This window comes from Camponotus floridanus, unplaced genomic scaffold, assembly GCF_003227725.1.
Source record: "Camponotus floridanus strain SB8 unplaced genomic scaffold, Cflo_v7.5 scaffold54, whole genome shotgun sequence".
Taxonomy (NCBI): domain Eukaryota; kingdom Metazoa; phylum Arthropoda; class Insecta; order Hymenoptera; family Formicidae; genus Camponotus; species Camponotus floridanus.
The window spans coordinates 234,266-256,580 of NW_020229703.1; the positions used below are offsets into that span (position 1 = coordinate 234,266).

The 22,315-nt window shown below is 34.6% G+C and overlaps 1 protein-coding gene across 1 annotated transcript in view; it reads left to right on the forward strand.

The window, feature by feature from the left end:
• The first annotated feature begins 968 nt into the window (after window positions 1-968).
• LOC105257387 (GAS2-like protein pickled eggs) overlaps window positions 969-22,315 on the forward strand; it is a 57,338-nt gene continuing 35,991 nt past the window's right edge. Inside the window, exons 1-2 of the mRNA XM_011267971.3 lie at window positions 969-1,421; window positions 12,830-13,019. Of these exons, the coding sequence (XP_011266273.2) occupies window positions 12,849-13,019 (171 nt within the window). The 5' untranslated portion in view covers window positions 969-1,421; window positions 12,830-12,848. The remainder of the gene's footprint in view (window positions 1,422-12,829; window positions 13,020-22,315) is intronic.

Sequence of the window (22,315 nt, forward strand, 5' to 3'; positions counted from 1 at the left end):
GCTGATTGAAACATAGGAAATTATTATACAAGCTATATAATGTGTAAAAAATAAATGTAATTCTTTTAAGTATAAAAATTTTATTTACATAAAGATTTTATTACAAAAATATAATTATAATATGTTATTCCAAGTTGTTATATAAAGTATATATTTTTTTGTAATATATGCTTGTCATAGAAAAATTAGAATTGATGAAATATAATTTATATGTATCAAGTTTTAATTTATTAACATTATCATTGTCAATTTTGTTTTTTAGATTGAGAAATATGTTTATAATTTTTGAAAATGATTTCAATGAAAATATATTTCAATTATTTTTGCATACTATTATTTCAATAATTATCTGCAATAATTCTCTCAAAATAATATACGTATAAAAGATATATAAAATTAAATATAAAAATATATCCATTATTATCTATAGTCGATTAAATCGGTACCTATTAATACAAGTTTATCAACAGTTGCAAAAAGATGAAGATAAGATTCGTCGATAATTATATTAATATCATAATAATGCAATATGAAAAAATAGATATTTTAAATAAGAAAAAATCATGTTCATTTATTATAAATAATTCTTTATTTATTATAAATAATAAAAAGCTGCAATACATAAGATATATACATCTCCAAAAATTAGGATATCTATTATTGAACGATATCTCCTTTTATTATTAAGAATTTTCAGATATAAATGATCATACCAATAAAATTGTACAACAGGAATAAGAAATCTCGTCGAAAAAGGAGGGTACATTTTCCACTTACTTACACAGGACATCAGAGTTTGACAGTGTTTATATTTACAGTCGCGCGTGCATCTCGCTGTCATTTTACAACCTCGAGCGATCCCTCGTGATGCTGCCGCGAATCAATTCGCTCCCTTCCCTCTCCTTTCCGCCCGCGGTGGCTCTCGGGCCGTTCGCGTTGCGGCGCATTTATACGGGCGGCCTGTCTCTAGGCGCCTCAGTCTATGCTCGAGACGCGGCAGCGTAAGTATGGGGTGCGCGCGCAGGACCCCGCGAGACGTATCGTACGGCATTGCGCTTTGAACCGTTTGACGACGAGCAACGAGACGACGCAACGATTCCGAAACGCTCTCGACAGGAGATAAGAAGGACAAACACAATTCTCATCCCCATCTGCCACCAAAATCGCCCCTCGACGCTCCTCGACGACTTGCCGTCTCTCGACAACAGCGGTTGTTCGCGGCGCGAGCGCGCCTAATCGCGTGCATGTCGCTGGGAAATCCGACCGGCACCGAACGTTCGATTTTCCGCTCGATGAGTGAAAGATTCGTCGCGCTATCGTGAAACGAGATCGGGATCCTCGCGGGATTCTCCGCGATTGTGGTGATCCGGTGTTGGTGACTCGGCAAGGAAGGATCTCCCTGGATTCGCGAAGTATCAAACGTAAGTACTATGTATGCACTTGGTTAGGTATAATATCTGAAGTTGGCTGCGGTTTAACGACGCTTATTGCGAACGCGCGATCGAAGAGGCATTAAATGATTGATTCGTTCTGCGGATCAAAGGAAATCGAGATACGTCATTTCGATTGCCTTTGAAGGTGAACGATTTGAATTAATTAACAGATGCATTTGTGATTGACGTGATTACTTTGAATTGCTTTTTTTTACGCGATGAAAGATCATTTTAGCAGGGAGCATAATGTTTTTTATCTCGAATAGATAACAACTGCAAGCAGATAATATTAAATATTAACAACACAAGAAAATTATCTCTCGTGAAATTTTTTTGTCATTTATAAATTTTTATCTTAAAAAGAAATTTAAATTTTCCAGAATATTTTCGAAAAAAAATTTTGATGTTCCTCGATCTTTAAATTTTTGAATATTTATTAAATAAATCTAGGGGACTCGTGTAATATACAAACTTGGATATTTTTGGGTTCTTCTTATCGTCACGTTTCTTTGAATAAAATTATCTCAGAATTATCGTAAAAATGACGATTATAAGTATCATCTGATAACTGTGGAATTTCTTGCTACAATACACAATTTTCTACGAATGTTTTATGACGCACCCTCTTATAATTAGGAAATTATGCCATTGAAAGTAGAAATGGAACATCTAAATTATCATCAATGTAAAGAAACATAAATAACTACATTACATCTGTTGCATAGCACAGATGATTCATTGGCAAGTTGGCTTATGCAGCGACATTGATAAGGAATCATGGCACGCGATATTAATGTTAGACTTTAACTTGAAATGGATATTGCAGACGGTAATCAAGCGAACAAAATAATTTCAAAAAATAAATTTCCAAAAAGTTGAATACAAAATTATCGCAAGATCAAGTATATTAATATTATTAATCTTATCGCGCATGTATATCATATTAGGATGTATTTAAATAATAATGCATCTTATGATACTATGCAGAATACAGTAATAATCTTGCTAGAACCATAATGGACAATAATTAATTGAAAGATTTTATATAATTTTATGCCATTATATGCCTTCCTATTCTGGCTACTTAATCATCCGTTAGAGTAGTGTTTTTAGAGAAAGTTTCATTGTTCGATCATAAGGAAGTTCTGCTTCGTAATCATTTAATCACATTAATTACGAGTGGTGGTTGTTACGATAATATATTTAATTATTCGCAAAAAATAGTACATATTATTAACAATAATTAATTAATATTTGTGTTATACCATTCCCATCCCCAGTATATTTTTCACATTTCATTTATATTTAATCTCTAATTAAAATCACTTTTTACATAGAAAGCTGCATTGTTCTAGCAATTGTAAGGAAATATTGCACCGTAGTAACTAATTAGAAGTCGTTAATGCAATTAAATCATACATTGTGTGACTTTCTTTACACGTTAGGTTAGATAATCTCACATTACTACAGAAAGGAAGTAGAGCGAATAATAACATTCGTGACTTCTCAAATTTAATGATTATAATGTCAATATTTTCAAAGAAACTAATGAGAAAATTAATACGCTCGTCGTCTCGTGCGTTACACACATTCCGATTATATATTAATGATATATTAAATTGTAAATACATCGGAAGGGAAGGTAGAAAATGAAGATCGAAAATTTGAAGAATCTTCAATTACATGGATGATACGCGGATTAGTTTGCGATCGACAAGTAATATCCGCCCACAGGATGATTCGCGTAATGGCGCGATAATTTCGCGGCGATTGAATTGCTGATGCAATTATTCGTCGGAGGCGCGAGTACATGCTTAGAGCGAAGATGATCGAGATAAGTGGACGGAGACAAAGCGTTTTGTCGCGTGAGATAGTCAGTGCCGCGCAACGAGATACATCTTTCTCTCTCTTCCTCTCTTTCCTTCTTTCTCTTTCGCTTTCTCGATAATAAGTAATAAACGTAGGCATGATGCATAATAAACGGCAGGCATGACGATGCTTGCATATCGTGACTATTCTATTGAATGACATTGAACCTTCCTTCGATCTTTATCGATTTTGCATACGCGAAATATTACATTCCGTATGCATTCTTAAGAGCATTTTTATGGGACATATTTGCGTAAGAAAAAATTTGCGTAATACATTTAAAAGCAGTTTTAATGAAGAATAATAATCTGGTTTTAATAAGAGACTTCTCTTACAACGATGACTGGAAAAAATCGGAGTATTTTTTTTTTATATTTGATACCTTTATAAAAATTTTTACATTATAATATTTTTATGTTAATAAATTGAATCAATTATTCTCGCGTTATTATTGTTCCGTGGTAATGTAAATACGACAAATGACGTATTTTTAACGTACTAGCACATCGCATAGGAAATGATGCGATCGACAAACATTATTTGCATTACTATTGCTATTCTATTGCTCGATCATAGATGAACTCTGTTGCGCCAACACACGCGTTTACGCGAGGATTCGCTGCGTGCATCGAGTCTTGAGAATAGCGTGCTGCTCGTTACGGCTGCTCTCCGCTTAAAAGTGAATGGGGAACCCGCTCATTCATAAGATTTTCTTCCGAGAGGGGCAGCAAACAGCCGCGCGCTCGCTACTTGCCTCGGCGCAGCGCGGAGCAAATGCACTTTATGCAGCGACTGGATATGCAACTTATCACTCGTCTGTTAAAGTAAAGTATTTTGCGACCGAGGAATGCGAGGCTCGCGAAAAAGAAGTTTGCGAATAAATATTTTCTGAGCGATCTTTCATGGCACAAAGCAAACAAATCCAGTGAAGAATGGGTAACAGTTTTATCTTGGTACTAATAAGTACAAAGATGTAATAAAATTATTATTATTAATTTTTTATTAGGTAGACATTTTTCATCGACTCGTCATCTACGTATAATAAGAAATTACAAAATAAAATTTCCTTTACAATGTTTAATAAAATATTTTAATTATATATATTAATTATATATATGTAATTAAATATAGTAATTATATATATATATATATATATATATATATATATATATGTATTTTCTTTATTATAAATAAAAATTTAATATTATATAAAATATATAATGCGGGGTTTATTAATATAAATGTATAAAAACGACAAACTAATAAGTATTATATAAAACAGAGTTTAATAATTGACTAACATATTTAGAAAATAATTAACAAATAGCCGACTTTATCTTAAATATCATTGCGTATATACACAAGGATACACGAACCGTAAATTTAGGATAATGTACATGATCGTTATGTTAAACAAATCAGTGCTGGAAATAGAGAGAGAGAGAGAGTGAGAAGGATTTATCTCGCGAAGAAATACGCGGCCCTTATGCGATTTGTTAAGGTTATTTGTTAGGTTTAACACGGCGATAATATGGTCAAAACAGTTCTCTCGTTAAATCTCGGTCTCTCATTCGTTCTCGACGCTGACCGGCAATGATTGCAACATTGCAAACGTCGCGATTAATGAACGGCTGTCATCGCATCGCCGGAAAATCAGTTGCGCGTATCGCGAGCTATATACGCTGTCGAGATGCGTTCGCTCTCGCGCATCGGATTAAGTTGGATTTCAGCGCGTACGTACATTTTGATATCCCGATGACAGCATGATCCTTAGAGCAATCAACAAGCATGTAATTTTTGCGAAGGGGAATTAACTATGCCGCTAGTTTTGTTAGATACATACACGAATTGCCCCGGGAGGAGAAATTATAACGTCAGGAGCGTACGGTTTTACCGATTTCGACCAAATTTTCCAAGTTTCTCTCATTTACCAATCTCGTCTGATCACGTTGAATCTGTAGAGTTGACGTTTCCCTATCGATTTTTATCTGTAGAATTAACGCAGTATATTTTTCTTTCGCTTTATATTCTCGGCTTCGAGTACTCACACGCGATCGGGGAATATGAAAATTGCCCACCGCGAAAGGAGTAGAGACGAAAGATGGGGGGAAGAGGGCAATAAGTCCAGTCAAGGCGATAGGTGATCAATCTCGGCGCGCTCGAAGGGAACTTTACGGGCCGGCGCGTAATGATAAACGACTTCGGAGTCGGTGTGTTCCGGACATTATCGGACCGCGTAGTCGAGATATCGCGTTTCTCGTCGCGGTCCATGGGCGACCATGCGCGACACGGATTTGCATTCGCGCGGGCGTAGTCGCGGACCGATCGGGCTCGTCGTCGTCGTCGGGAACAGGTTCATTTCGCTGAGCGCGAAATGAATGAAATCGTTAGGCGTTACGGCACGCCGACGTTCCGCGCTCCGGATCGTTTATCGGCCCGGTTATCTGCGCGCGCGCAATTATGCGTCTCGTAATAACTCGATGCGTGCGCTCGTGCGCGCGCGCGCGCCGGCTTACGCATCCGGTTTCCCGGATATATTTAGTGTCCATTGGGATAATTGTCATATTGTGCGTTGAACGTGCAAACTGCAGTATGTATCTCTCAGTTATTTTTCGACGATTTTTTGCGATATATAATTATGAATAAACAATTTTTTAAGTAAAATTTAAAAATTATTAGAGAAATTAATTTTAGAAAAATCTGTCGCGAAGACAAATTTAAATATAATGTTCGTCCTGGAGGAAACTTTAGATGAAAGATATATAAATGAGATCGAGCGTATTAGTTAGTTGTGTTTATTTTGAAGATGGATGCCACTATGAACCGATGTGTTTTGTATACAAGATTGTTTTTATTTTTAAACATCGTATATATATTAATAAGAATTTTTGAAACCAGGACAAAGAAACGTTCTCGTTCTTATAACGTGAGTGGATTCTTGATATCTCGCTGATAATATCTTAATCTCTCTTCTACCTCACGATGTGATCATTACGCCTTCTCCACTGAAAATTTCTTCTCGGTACAGTGAAATAGCACTTGGATAATTGTTGAATGTTTGCAGTAGTTACGATGCAGTAAAAGCAGAGTGTTATAGTTATGCTACGACAAATGTTCTAAGAGAAGATATTAAATTTTATTTTATATGACCAGATTGAGAGTGCTCATGCAAAAGTCGTTGCACGTTATTGCGAAAATTCTCTTCTGCATATCTTACGTAATACACGAGCAGATAATTTATAATCCTTTTTGCAGGAAAATATTTTTATAAAGTATTGATGATATTTATTTTTAATTACAAAAATTAATTCCCCAAGTCTGTCGAAATTAATAGATGCAAATCGAATGTCTTTCTCCTTATCATAATTATATTGAATATATTATTGAATATACATATGTATATTTTTTGCAACTTTTTCATAGAGCACTTTTCTGTATTATTTTTATAGGTATTTCTGTTATTAAATACATTTATCGAAAGTGAAATTGTGATGCCTCTTGTGATCCTCTATCGAGTCGTGAATAATTATGCGGAATCCTGTTGTAGGACTCTTGCGACGAAAAAAAAGACATAGTTGATACTTAATGGGCTGTAAAAGAGCAAATGACCATTAATTGCGTGGCGCGCCTCATTGCGTTTGTATGAAACGAGCATTATACGTCCCGAGCGGATTTGTTTTCTATATTTACCTTTCGCGAAATTATCACATCGACCATCGCCATAATTACGCCGCAGCGAGACTTTTAATTTATCGCGATCTTGTTTTCCTTTAATAATAATGTATCGGTGCTATCTTTGGTCCTGTGCAAGAATGTTGTCGTCGCATTGATCGTGCATAACGTAACATTACTTTAACGTGCGCGATTAAATTGCGGCCAGCGGCAGCCGAGCAACCCTCATATACGTACACGTATACTTGAATATGTACATCGGTGTATTTATAAATTACGAAATTATAAAAGATATGATAAGATTGCGAGGACATAAAGTAAAGTAAAAAGAAAAGAACGCTGGAAATTGTGTTCATAATTATTCGTAAAGAACTTCACTTAAAATAGGATCTTGATGTAAGTACATATATACGTATAAAGAAATATTATTTCTGCGCAATAAGAATATGCGAATCTTTGAAACGTTATCTTTTCTATCATATTACACATTATTCCTGTTTACATAACTGCATGACGATGTGCGTAACATTTATCGTAACCGGCGATGAATGAGACCGAGGGGAGGATGAATCGGATTAAACTCGCGCGCGCCCCAGAGAAATTATACTAATAGAACGTAAGAGTAACTGCTTCCTGGCGATCTGGAGAGTCGGTTAAGTAAGTCGTAGGGATCAGAATTATGCACGCGTGTGTGCGTGTCTATAAGTCACGACGACTCATAAAGATAATAATGTATGTCGCTGAGACTTTTGTAAGGACTTTAAATATTTTTTCATTTAATCCGGTTCAGCTTATCTTTAATCTCGTTTATCCGCTCTACCGTATTTGTTACCGCTTTGTTACGATATCAATGCAAGAAGATATTTGAAAGATTTAATTCACTTCGTGTGACTTATTGCGAGTCGCAACTGAATTTCTTGAAAATCATCGCACGATATCACGCATGTATTTTCCTTCGAATGCGCGACTTTGTTATTCGCATTGATATCTCAAGAAAGGGGTCCGCGAGCCCTTGAGTCGGCTCTTTATTATTCCATCGAGCGACACGAAAGGGACGGAATATTAAGAGTTGGTTGCCCTATGGATATCGCGCGCACGCTTCGTTCCCTATGAAAGCGCATTCGTAAGTTTACCTACGTGAGCGTACTTTAAAGATACGCCACACGTGACATAACGGTGCATCATAGCATTCGCACGCAGTGTCATGAAAAGCTGCGTACATCAGAAACGCGATTATACTTTTGCAGAAGTTTGAAGTCTTAAGTAATATTAATCTGAAAAATAATTATTTTTATTATATGGTTATTTTCATTACCTTTGAATTTTTATTTCTTAATAATTTTTATAATACAATCCGAAAACGTATTAATAATGAGTCATAGGATTTTAAATGCGGATTTTATAGAATTTTACTCGTAACAACAATAAGAATTTTATATCTACAAAAATAATTATATGGAATGGATACAATCATAAAACTAGCTATGCCATAAATTATGAAATACTCTTATGTTGATAAGATTAACGTTGATAATTGGCATTCAATACTGAATTTTTCTATCTTAATAATTTTTATAATACAAATCCGAAAACGTATTATATATAATTTCTCTATTAATAATCTTTTTATATTTTTCATAAATTTCGGTAAAATTTCGATTTTAAAATAATGAGTCGTAGGATTTTAAATACGAATTTTATAGAATTTTATTCGTCACGAATAACAAGAATTTCATATCTACAAAAAATAATTATATGAAATGTGATACAACCATAAAACGAGTTAAGTTATAAATTATGAAATATTCTTATTGATAAGATATTAACATCGATAATTGGTATTCAACACTAGAATTATCAATTATTTATCACAAAATCGTACGAAACAAGAAATTCATAAAATTCCGTTAAATTTACTTTACGTGAAATAAAGAAGGACACTATAAATTTCCGAATACATCTTTCACTTACGACTACAAAAAAAGCGTACGTGTTTAAAGATTGAATTTCACGGTTGCATCTCCGCGCGAATCTCTAATAGATTCCTTCTATTAGACATTCGCGCTGCGCTGACATTTATAAAACCCACGGATACAACTCCGGCGGAGTGTAACGATGTTTTACATGCTCGCAACCCCGCTGTGATTTAGCGACCTTCAGCTTCGCAGGTAACGATAAAGATTGTAAGTTAGCCCGTAAATTAGCCACCAACCGCTGACAAACGTACTCTCGTCTTTTATTCACCGTGTATATCGTTGAACAATATCTTTTTTCTATTTCTTTTTTAATTTAAAATAACATAACTTTATAATATTTACATGTTAACGTCTAAAGTCAGAATAGTGTGTGTTTTAACTAAATTTATCATTTGCGTTTCATTAAAATTATTAAATTAAATTATTAAATTAAATATGACTATATAATTCGTATATATTTTATCAAGCTTATAGCCTACATTCGGAACATAGCATTCTTTAGATACAAGATAATTGTATCGTAAATTATTTTCACGCTCGTCGCTTTGACGTTCGAAGAAGAATCGATAGGACGTTATATTCGAGGACTATTTGCTCCAAATAAGCCGTTCCCGCGAATCGTTTTATTCATTCAATCTATCGATTTAAACTTTAGCATTTTCAGACAGTGCATTTCCGATGCGGCAAATAGGCGCCAACAATATGGAGCGAGACGCCTGCGTCGCGTCGTCTCGTGAGAAACGTGATACGATGACATTTTGCAGCCTTTTATATCATAATCCGTGATCGTCGCTGTCGGCACACGAATCTTTAATCTCATATATTTACGATCCACTTCCTTTTTATGCATCGATTCCTCTTTCGATATCTTTTTATTCTAATCTTTTTTTTTCATCATTCTTTGGATATATGTGATACTATTAATTAATCAATTATAGAGTCCGAAATCATCAAATCTCTTTTCAAGTATTTTTTTCGAGTAGTTGAAGCCGATATTCTCTTTGAAAGTTGATCAGCCATTGTCATATATTTCACTTTCAAATTTAAATTAAATTTCGAATTAAAATTATTTGCTAATTGTAAGTTAAATTTCGTGTAACGTGTTTGCGTATTATTGAACCATGATTTTCAAACCAGCTTCGGTCAACCCTTGATGAAGGTTCGTCGAATTAGAGGGGGACCATACTGAAATGGAGCTTCATGGGGTCCTATGAATGGAGGTTTTATGGCTGTTAAATATTATGCTGGCGACGCTTGTGTGGACCATTTCCCACGATTATTTTCTCTGGTCAACACATGCAGACGGTTAAAAAATAAATATTTAGAGAGTGGGAGAGAGTATTTAATTTTTTGCACACCGGCCAATGATCTCAGAATTGTTAGAAGGAGAAAAATATGTATATTATTTTTTTTCAAATAATAAAATATTATAATTGTTGAAGATTTTTAAAGAAATAGATGACTAGATTCTATTTGCTAACAATTAATTTTAATTATCTCAAATTTTCTTTCAAATCCGACAATGTAGATGTGTAATTATCCGATATTTATTCAAATTTTGCTCCTCAATTTGAAGGCGCGGTGCAGATTTATTCGTAACGTCACACTGAGATTTTCATTCAATGAAAGTCAAGCGCGCTAAATGTCATTGTGTGACTCGATGCTATTCAAAGTATATCAAAGCAATGTCTTACAATGATTTCACTTGCGACTTGGCTCTCGATACTATTAACCTGTGCATTACTCGATGAGTTGTATACAATGCTGCTGATGGAGATTTATGTGCGTCACCGTCTGAAAAGAAATAGAGATTGAATGACTCAATAGACAAGACAGTAAAACGTTATGCATTCAAAAAAAAGAAATAAATCTATCTTATTAATACTAGTAAAAGAGAAAGTAGGGAAGAAAAATTGAAAGAAAATTGAGAAATGTATTCAAAAAAGAAATAAATCTATCGTAAGAGAGAAAGTAGGGAAGAAAAATTGAAAGAAAATTGAGAAATACAAAAATATAAAGGAACAGTAAGTTGAAAAATGCAGTAAGTTGAAAAATGCTAACATAACAATAACTCTATTTATTAACTAAAAAAATTTTGAAAAAAAATAATATACATCTTTTCTATAGTTATAAACAAATAGACGAGAGGGATATCGGTGTGGGGCTGAATAACTCAGTGGTAAGAACAGTCGCCCGGCAAGCGAAAGACTCGGGTTCGATTCCCGATTCAGCGACTTCGCCCCGATATTTTTCTCGTCTAAATCTCTTCAGGGGGATAAAGAGGATTTATAGAATTCTCAAAAATGAGAATCTATATCGATGATAATCATCGGCGGATGATAATGCCTAAAAATCCTTTAATTGTATGCGAAAATTTAAACGAGAACGAGGCATATGCATATATTTTACTTGGTAAATGCACCAAGTAAAATATATGCATATGCCTCGTTCTCGTTTAAATTTTCGTATAATTAAAGAATTTTTAGGCATTACCATCCGCTGTGGCTCGTAATCGCTAGTTTTCTTGTCGTGTTGTTCTATTTATTAAAGAAAAAAATGTAGAAAATAAATAAAAAAAGTTATATGATTCGACAATTAAATATACAATTGAGTTTAAGGTAAAATTTATTCATATTTGATTAATTCAAATCGTGTAATCGAGATTCTATCACGTATAAAAAATGTCGTGTGAAATGCAACTGTAATAGACATATATTGATATGTATCATATATACGTACAGGGTGGTTGTGAATGACAAGTTATGGAGAAAATATCGCGGGGCTGACCGCGTCATTGTCAACAACGACACTCGGAGTGGCTATTGTCTGGTTTCGCGTTTTTTTATTCATCGGATGTTTATAATCTGCCTCTTGCATCGCGAAATAATGCCCGCGGATTTGCATACGCAACGGTATCTGGACGTAGAAATATCGCGTGAGAAAACGAATCGGGATTCCGTTAGCGGCGCATTGCAATTCCTGGACATAACGAATATAGCTTTCATCGGGACGATAAATAACGTTGATCGTGATTTTTTCCGCGATCTTTCAAGGTTTGTGAAAAATCATGGGAATTGCATATCTATCGTAAACTAGGACGCAAGATAATTTGTCTTCTTTAACTGTCCTATATTACATTTTCTGTATTGCATTCCATGTAAAAATATACAAAAACCTAAAGGAACAGTAAGTTGAAAAATGCAGCTAACATAACAATGACTCTATTGAAAAAAATATATGGTCAAGTATTGAACACACTAAAAAGAAAAAAAACATTAAAAAGAAAAAAAGAAAAACTTGAAAGAAAATAGAGAAAAATAAATGTATATAGAGAGAAGACTATTCTTTATGCAATTGTTTGAAGATGCAGTAAATAGGCATTCAAACATTTCAAAAATTTCAGGATTCTACGAATTGTACTCAATGAAGTTCCCCACTAGCTATGAATATCCTTTGAGATTTTCAAAGAGTGGGAGAAGTTTTCTCCCTTGTAGGACTGAAGTTTCTTCAGTTACGTTAGTTCTCTCTGAATGCTCTAGACAAGCAGAAGCGGAAAACTATTGTATAAGATGCGAAATTCGTGGTAAATCGAAAGTGTAAAATATTAATTAAGTGGAAAATTTAAATTTATGATTAATATGAAATAATGTGTCAATATAATAAAAAACTTAATTTATTACATGATATTTAAATTTAAGAAAGTAGACAAAATAAAATTAATAATATAGTGTGGAAAAGTTTTCAAATTTTTATTTATTTAAATATAAAAGTGTGAAAAAAAAACAAAAGTATCAGTTTTAAATTTAATTTTCTTTTAAATCTAATATATAATTTTTAATATCAAATTTTTAATATAACGTAATATCTCTCTGCTTTCAGTTTTCGAATAGTTGAAACCATGTCGGTGTTACTGGAAGGTAGATCGTACAGGCCGTTCAAGTCCTCGGAGGAGTACCTGATAGCGATGAAAGAGGACCTGGCTGAATGGCTGAACGCCCTATATCCAGAGCTCAGGATCAATCTGGACAATTTTATGGACAGGCTGGACACCGGCGTCGCTCTATGCAAAGTAAGTGTCACGAATGATTTGCCTAAGCTATAACTATCGCGGAAGCACGATTATCCGTGCGGTTAAGCGCTCGTACAGTCATAACGAGGCGATCCTTATCGCGCGGCTATCATCGTCGAAAAATTCCCCGATCGAGATACCCATTGGCCTCAATTCTAGAACACGATTGTCACGTTCTCCGCTCTTTCCGCGTTTATTTTCTCGCCGCTTGGTAAACATCCGCCTGTACACAGTATCGTGAAAGTATGATTACATATACAAAAATAATAAAACTTTCAGAATATAATTTTTTTGTACATTTTATAACAAATTGTTATTCGAAACGATACATAACTTGCAAGTCTTTCCCTGTATTCAAAAATATTTTATATATATTAAGAATATATTAAACATTAAATGAAACAGAGAGAGACATTACTTAATGTTAATAGTATAGCACGAAATTTGAGTATACGTTAAAAATGTGAAAATTTTTTGCATGATGCTAGACAAATTTAAAATTCAATTTCCCCTCGAAATTTTTTCCCCATTCATTTTCACGAACCCACGCGACACGCGCTAAAACGCATCAAAAGTGCACGTGTGCATCGTGACGAGGAGGAAGAAGGATGTGTGTGACGTCCAGCGGAAGCTCTTCGTCCTGCGTGGTGTGAATTACGATCGAGCCTAATGCGCAGTAGGGAGAGCAAAGAGTAGCCTGTTAAAAGAGCTCTTTTAATCTACATTTTTAAAATATGTCGGTATCACTATTATTCTGTTAATGCGTCTGTGAAAATTCGAGCATAAATTAATAACATCTTCTTTGATATTAATTCCAACGATCTAAGACACTTGATATCAATTTCCAGTTAATTATTCAGCAATAATTAAAAGAATAAAATTTAATATCAGTATTTTAATCATAATTTGATAGTGAAACACATACTTGATTCGCAAAATGTATTCATATTTGTTTTCTTTTTCGATATATTTATGATAACATTATTTCTGCCAGATGCATGATGACTAATACAGATGTCGGCTTAAGCGAAATTGAAATCATATGTTTGTGACAGTATGTGCATATTTTTTTGTTCGACGAGCGACAGGAAATAAAACTTGTATGTCAAAATCACTGGGGGGCTTTTATGGACTTGATGTTGAAAACAAAAAGGAAAAAACACGTGTACACAATTTGTATCTCCCACACGACTACTCGCCTGCAGCAGCGGATCGAGTAGTCACTTGTAGCGTGACCGATCGACTGTCGACGGTGTACACGGTCTCAGCTTATTAGCTCAGGCATTATTAAAGCAATTTTAACAAGTCATTAAGGGCACGGCAAATTAGGGCGTTAAAAAAAATGCGGGACACAATGAATAATGCTTTAATTACTCGATTAATGCGGTCGGCAATCGTGACGCTCTCATGTCAGGCCACAGTCGCGTGGAAATAACGAGCGCAAGGTTCGTGCATTTTGTATACGTACCGAGATAAATGTCACGGCGATAGAACGATGAATATCATCAAGCAGTTATTACCGGAGAAATAAAAAAGTAAAAAAGATGAATTGCCAAAACGAATGCATTATTATTATTGATTCGTTAATTAAAATATGCTGCTCAAGAGCATGATCTTCTACGATACCTGATATCTTAGATTTTTACCTTAGATTGTATTTTACAACGTGACGCCGGACGTAATATTTCCCGGAACGATACCGTGCGATCGATCGCGATCGTGGAACGGTCCGGGACTTTCACTGATCTACGACGACGATTCAACGCAGTTGCTCGAGCCGTGCACCGAAACGAGCTCCATTCATCGCCACGGGCCCCATCGAGCGCACCGTGCGCTCATAATGCCCACCGGATTTGCGACGAGTATCCGATCGTATAAATGCCGGAGTATCGGGCCGCGGACCGCGCTTGTTATTAGCAGCGTCGTCGTTATAAATTCATGCCAGAGAAATATTTAGAGTAGGCAGGAGAGGACGATAAAATCGCGTGCGTTCCGTATGTGCCAACTCGGAGAAAGTCATCGGCTGGCGGAGCATCGGGTATGCACCTTAAAGCCGGATTCAGACCACGATCGTGTCGTGACATTGCGCGAATCTTTGCAAAACTTGTATCGACACTTCTAATTTTCCACTTAGCAATTAATTGTGATATTAAAATATGTCCTGCGCTTAAATACTTTTACGAAATGAATACTAATTTCTTTCATTTATTCGCATCATTTATTTGGATTCGATAAAATTGATGCTTCAAATATTCTTTTCGAATTTTGAATTAATTAACAGCTTTAAATCTTGTATCACGAAGTTTATTTTCTGAAAATGTAGGACACATGCAGAGATTGAGTTATGCATGCTTTTACTGGTGCAGGATAATAAAAATAAAATTTTCATCAGATTTAATCAATTTATAATAGCGAAGAATAATTGTTAAACGCGAGATTAATGATATACAGAAAAGAAGTAATTTACTTTGACATATTCCACAGAAAAAAATCAATATATCTTGCTTAATAATTTCATAATTCAGCACAGCTGCAGTAAAAAGTTCTTTTTAATTTGAAAAGTTCTTTTTAATTTGAATTATATATACAAATACGAGAGAAATAAAAACTGTACAAAGAATAAAAAAACGAAAAAAATTAAATAGAAACGCAGGTCATATTGAATATGATGTATATTTTAAGCTTAATTGAAACATTACATTAGGTGAGATTAAAAAGAGGGCATCTATGACATATAAGAGGATATATATGAGCCTCAATATTCAGCACTAGATATGTTCGAATTGTAGAACGAAGCGCAATGCACTTTAGTCTGAATCCGGTTTAAGGATTACGGCAAATCTCGAGGTGAAGTGCTGGAATTTCTTAGCAAGGGTGGTAGATTGGGTTGAGAAACAGAGGGAGGGCGAGGCAATGCTTTTGCATATATCGACTTTACGAGCCGTGACGAGTGGCCAAGCAGAGAGCATAATAAGGTACGCAACGAGAAGCGATAAGGAACCTCGGTGCTCTCGATACTGGCACTTCTGGGAGCTCTTTTCTGTTTCTTTCCTTTTTCTATAGTTTGCGGTGGTTTTTACAGACTGTAATTTTTTTACTCCTTTTATACACGGTAAGGGAGGGGTCTGCATGCAATATGCATGACAGCCTAATGAAATGTAGCGATAGGAGGAATATTTAATTATATTTGGAATTTTGTATGCATTTTCTCTGAATAATCTTTTAATAACTTTTATACTTTAGTATTATTTTCACGAATTTATAGTTAAAAATTCGAATTGATTTCTCTCCGATTGAAACTAGTGTTACATAACATTTAATATATCTTCGTATATCGAAAAGAGAAATATGATCTTTAGTGATTAATTCATAATAATAATAATTTAATTTTAAAATAAATTAAAAAATATCTTTCACTCAATCATCCGTAAATCTATTAAATCGTGAACTTCGTGACGCGCAAAAGACTTTTGATATTGAAGCAGCTTCGTGAAAAACATTTTTTAAAACATTGGAGAATAGCACTTGTCATGCAGTTAAAGGTTGACAGGCACTCCATATTAATTACGATATCCCGAAAGAAGCCAAGAGCGACGGCGCGTGGCCTTTCCTGTCGGAAATGACAAATACCGGGCGCCTCTCGATGGTAGACCTTATATAGAAGTCGGTTGAAACTATCTTTGAGCACGGTGCTACCTTGCATAATATCGATCCAGAAATATTAATCCTTCAATTATGTTAGTCATTCAGTAAAAATAATTTAATTGCCGTCTTATTGATTTTTTAAAAATATTATATTTTAATAATATATTTTAAATTTTACTCTTTTATTTATATATTTTATCGTGTTACATATTTTATACGAGAAGTACTTTTGAGATTTTTGTATTCCTAAAAATATATAGTACAATCGTTCATGTTACTTTTGAAAAATAGTTATTTACGGTGCAAAAGTTTCCAGAAAGGATTTCGCGATTTTCTCTTTGCAAGGACGCCGAGTCGATGTTGCTTCGCGCCAATCGACATCATTTCGATGTTAATCCTATAGAGATATCTTTATATAAATAGAAGAGCGGTTCTTGTATCGCGAATTCTGGATTATATCGTGGAATTCCATGCGAATTCGCGACATGCGCCATTAATTAACCACAATTGTCGTTATGTGCTTTTTCTCTCTCGCTTCTCTCTCGTTCGGAATTAGAATTTATGTTGCCCCTTGCGGACCTTAAAGCCTTAATTTAAAACGAGACAGTTTAAGGCTCATTTGAACAAGCAATATTCTAAAAAAGTAAATAGTTATTAGGACTATCTATAATTTAAAATAATAAAATTTTTTAAGTAAAAATGTATCTTTGTATATATTTTATGTAATTTATTATTTTATATAATTTTATATATTTTATATTTTATATTTTATATAAATAGTAAGCATGACTGAAATGTTTGGATGTGCATTGTTGGCTTTATATGAAAAACGCCCTGTTTAAAGCTTGTCACAAAAAGTTATATTGATTTTATTGCAATCAATTTTTATATTTGTATTCTATAATTGTATAATTGTCTTTTTCACTGCGAAAGCCACATCGCGAGTATACACAATATTCTTGTAAGAAACGATAGCACGATTTTGAAATAGTGTGTTTAAATGTGGCCAAATGCGCTAAGTCGAGATCGCGCGCGATCGAGACTGATCCGAGGAAATGATTGCATTAATGAGCCAATTAATGAAAGAGTTACGACCCGGCTTTCCCGACAACACGATTGTCCATCGACTTTTCTGACACGCGTGGCAGAGCGACTTATCTCTCGGCAACGAGTCGCTCGTTAAGGGAGTTTATCGATGAATCTATCAGTTACCTTAAAGCGCGAATGGGATCGACAATTTCCTTCGAATAAATTGACCTTATCGATTACGTTATGATAAATGCAAATCCGATCGACAATTTTGTGTCATACGTGCGATCGATCACGCATGATCAATTTAATCCTTTCTGTTGGATAAAGATAAGTTTCGTATCTCATGATGGATAATTTGAATCCTTGTAATCTTGATGATATTTTTTTCAATTCAATTTTGACAGTTAAACTGTGCACTTCCAGAAATAACTTTGTATCAAAATAAAAAAGTTCTTAACTATACTAACAAATAGCTTAGAGTGCGTCAAAAATTAAACGAATAAGAAATTTCACTAATATGAAAAAAAACATAACAATACATAAATATAATAATTAATTTAGAAAAATATTTTTTATATTATTTTAACGATACATAAAATTGAAAAACATTCAATGTTTGTCAAATTATTTATCGAAATAATGAAAGAAAATACAAACGCATAAATTGTAACATAAATATGAAAGTAATTAGAAGAAAATGGAATCAAGGTTGGCAGCCTTGAAATTTCTTAAGTTAATTGAAATCGAGTGGAAAGCTGATGAAACCTGATGCCGCTATTGAATTATCGTAAATGGCATGATGACTAGTACCGTTCTATGACGTCGTGAAATGTAGAAAAGCATAAAAGGATGGACTCGGATCTCTACCTTCATTCCATTTCTACTAAATAAACTCTCATAATTTTCATTAACTTATAATTATAAAGACTATCAACATTTAAATTAATTATTTTTTTTATGATTAGTCTAACATTTTTGTTTTTAGAGAAAGTGACTATATTTAGTAAAATTATTAATCGTAGGAGAAATAGAACGAAACAGAGAAATATTAATTTGCCTTAAATTAAAATCTATTTTTACATGTTTGATATTTTAAAGATGAATGTCTATACGAATCATATAAGATATGCAGATATGAAAATAACTACAGGTATGTCCTTGCCGGTTAATTATCCTTTTTGGAAGGTTGATTGTAAAAATGATTGTAAAAATGAAGTCGCTATATCCGTTTCTGCGTATTTTACACCAAGGAAACACATTATGTATGCGAGGTCAAGAGCGTTTCCTGCTACCTTCTATTAGCATTTCTATTGAGAGTTCCTATTCCTTTATCTAGCTTGCGTGCGTTCGGAAATGATGGTAACACGAAGGACTATTCACACAAGTCTATATTAGTTTACAATCGAAAATACCTTGATCTCAAAATTATTATTCATAAATACCGATTTAAAAAAATAAAAAGATATATAATTTAGTTAATAATAATATAAAATAAAAAATGTGTAAAAAATAATATAAAAATGTGTAAATAATATAAAAAAAATGTTGAGACGCTTTTCACAAACATCGATAAATTAATGTAAATTATAAAGAGAATGAAGATCTGCGAATTTAAGAGTTAATTAAAACGAGACCTTTAGTATTTCTTAAAATGAACCACCTTTGAAATATGGAAATTTTGCGCAGATAGGCTTCACCGATGCATTCGAGCGCGAGTAACGGAAACTACAAACCGATGGTTCCTTTTGTCTCAGGGACAGAGAATGCAGCAGCCGCTTTTCTCATAATTTCTCAGAATCGGAGTGCACGGGGGTGGCCCTTTTCATCGTCTTCTATCTAAATATATATGCCGTGACCCCCGCGCGCCGGTGCTTCCGAACTTGCGATGCAAGGGGTGTGTGTTTTAAAAACAACGGACGGAAATAGACGGAGAAAAATCGAGCAGGCGCCACGACGCGACGCGATGTCGACGACCACAAGACGCGACGGGCGGTCTAGGACCTTACTCCGGGGATCGCCTTTATAGTCCTGACGCATTTTAATGCCAATGTCGATGTCCATTGACGTAACCGGCGGTGTCTCGAAAGGTTCATTGTACCTTTTTATAATATAGCTGGTCTTATAGGCGGCGAGACGCCTGCTTTCTAGGAACAAAATATCACTATAAAATAGGTCGATGAAATAACGTGATGGAGAATATTCCGTGCAAATAGCATAATTATACGATTAATGTTTTTTTAAAATCATATGAGATAATTAAAATTTGATATAATTATTCTTAAAGCGAGATACAAAATAAATGTTAAAGCGATATTGACTCTCATTTAAAGACCTTTGGAATAACTGTTAGACAAATTACGGCATAGATGATGATAACAGGATAATGACTCATTGAGATAATAGTTGTAGATATTCTCCCTCGCTATCGATCATCTGTTAATCGACGTTAAATGTCTATTAAGCAATTCAGGACAATTATGAAAGATATTCCTTCTCGTGTAGTGAATGCCGATAGGCTTTTCCTGATAGCTCTACTGTTTGCGAATACCTTCATTGAATCGCATCATCATTATGTTTTTTTCGAAATCATAAAATATAGGAGAGAATTAGAATTCGATATAATTATATTATTATATTTATTATTATAATTATATTATTATTTATTATTCGACATAATATTATTTTCTTAAAAATATTTTTAATATCATTTTAATGTTTACAAACCATTCAACGGATTATTGATATAAATTCTATTTTTATTGACACTTTATATTTCTTTTACTTAAAACTATAAATATTCATTACGCGGAACGTTTAACGTCAGTTCGCTTTTGCGCGTCTTAACGATGACATGGGAATCATTTCCTGGGAAGCACCTTGTGACGTGTCGTTGACTGTGACTACATAAAGATACTGCAAGCACGTTCGCACGATTTTACATGTTCGCGCGTGCGACGCTTTGGAAGGTATCGTACAACGCGCGTGTACAACACGCCGTGATTCACAACGCTTTTGTGCCGGCCGAGGTCTTACTGTTAGGAGCACAAACGCGCGGTCGAGGTTTATTAACCTCTAGCGGGGACAAGAACGACAGGATCGCGAATAATCCTAGCGGGGAATCTCTTCGCGCTTCTGCCGAGCAAAGAATTTCTCCACAGCTGTAAGAATGACACATTAGAAAGTCTAATAATTAACTTTGCTGCTTGATGAATTGTGGGAATTTGAATTACATTGCCTTGTAAAACGCATATGTGTCAGTTGCGTGCGATGCGTAATCCCTTTGGCAGCAAGATCATTAACAGCGAATCGTGTTATTTTCTATAGCACACGATGGTATAGGAAAATGAATTCATAAGATCTTTATTTTACTAATCAATAGTTAATCAATGTCATTTATTTAAACGGACAGATTTTATCTTAATTAGATTAAATCTCGCCATGCGTGTTCGCGTGCTTTCAATAATGCGCGTTCGTTTGCTCCAGCGGCCAGCATCGCAAATAGACATAAATTTCAGCAATGGTTTATCATGTAAGCCCGCCCCCAGAAACTAAATTAAGTTACACGGTTATGAGTAATGATTACTTGATCTCTCTCGTTGGTTACGTCTCATTGGTTTTCTTCCATATCGCGCCAGCATTACGCTCAACTCGTACGCATTAAGCTTTTTTTCCCCCCTCGAGCCCAATGAAACGTCTCGCAAACGCTCCAATTTATAAACGTAGAATGTGCAATGGCCATTTTCATTAGGCACATTCGTTCGTAGTGGCAAGCAACGGCGACGATAGAGAGAGGGGAATCAGGGGTCACGTAATATGACATCCTGCCTTCGCTTCATCTGCCGACCATATTACCATATGCGCCGCTTCTCGTCTTTTATAAGCGTGACTCTTCCTCTCGTACGCAGTGATGCTCAACGCATCATCGGGAGATCGTGGCCTGTTTTATACGCTCCAATTTAATCAAAAAGTATTGTCAATGTTGTTGATTGGAAGGAAATAAATAACGTAACAAATATTGAAAAAAGCTCTCTTAAATTTAACAATAAAAGGGAAGAACATAGGTAATAGAGAGCATATATGCTCTCTATTGCCTATGTTCTTCCATTTTATTGATAAATAACGTATTAATGAAATGATTGCTGATAAAAATTTTAATTTTTATATACTATCAATATTTTTCATTAATTTTCTTGTCAGATTCTTGACTCGTCATTACACAAGTAATCAAAGATAGATGAAATTAGTGACAACTTATCTTATTTTTTGAACATAAGTAACATTGAAAGAGAAAAACATTGGTCATTTCTATCTTCTAATTCGTGCCTATTTCTATTTTTTTCTTTTATTTCTCGATGAAAAAAGACTTCTTTCCACCAGTTTTAAAGAGTCTTTGACAAAACGCTCCGATAGTTGAATCGTCGCTCGCGTTTAGTTGTAACTGCCTGTTGGCAGACTCGTCTAATCTCTCGTATTATCCCTCGGGAGATATTGAAACAGGCCGTCGAGATAACCGGATGTCGTTAGATATGATTTTTACGAGTGTGCGTCGGGGAGTGCGCGTAAACAGCTCCGCAGCCTTATGGCACCCATGTGTAGACGAGATATATATTTTGTCGGCA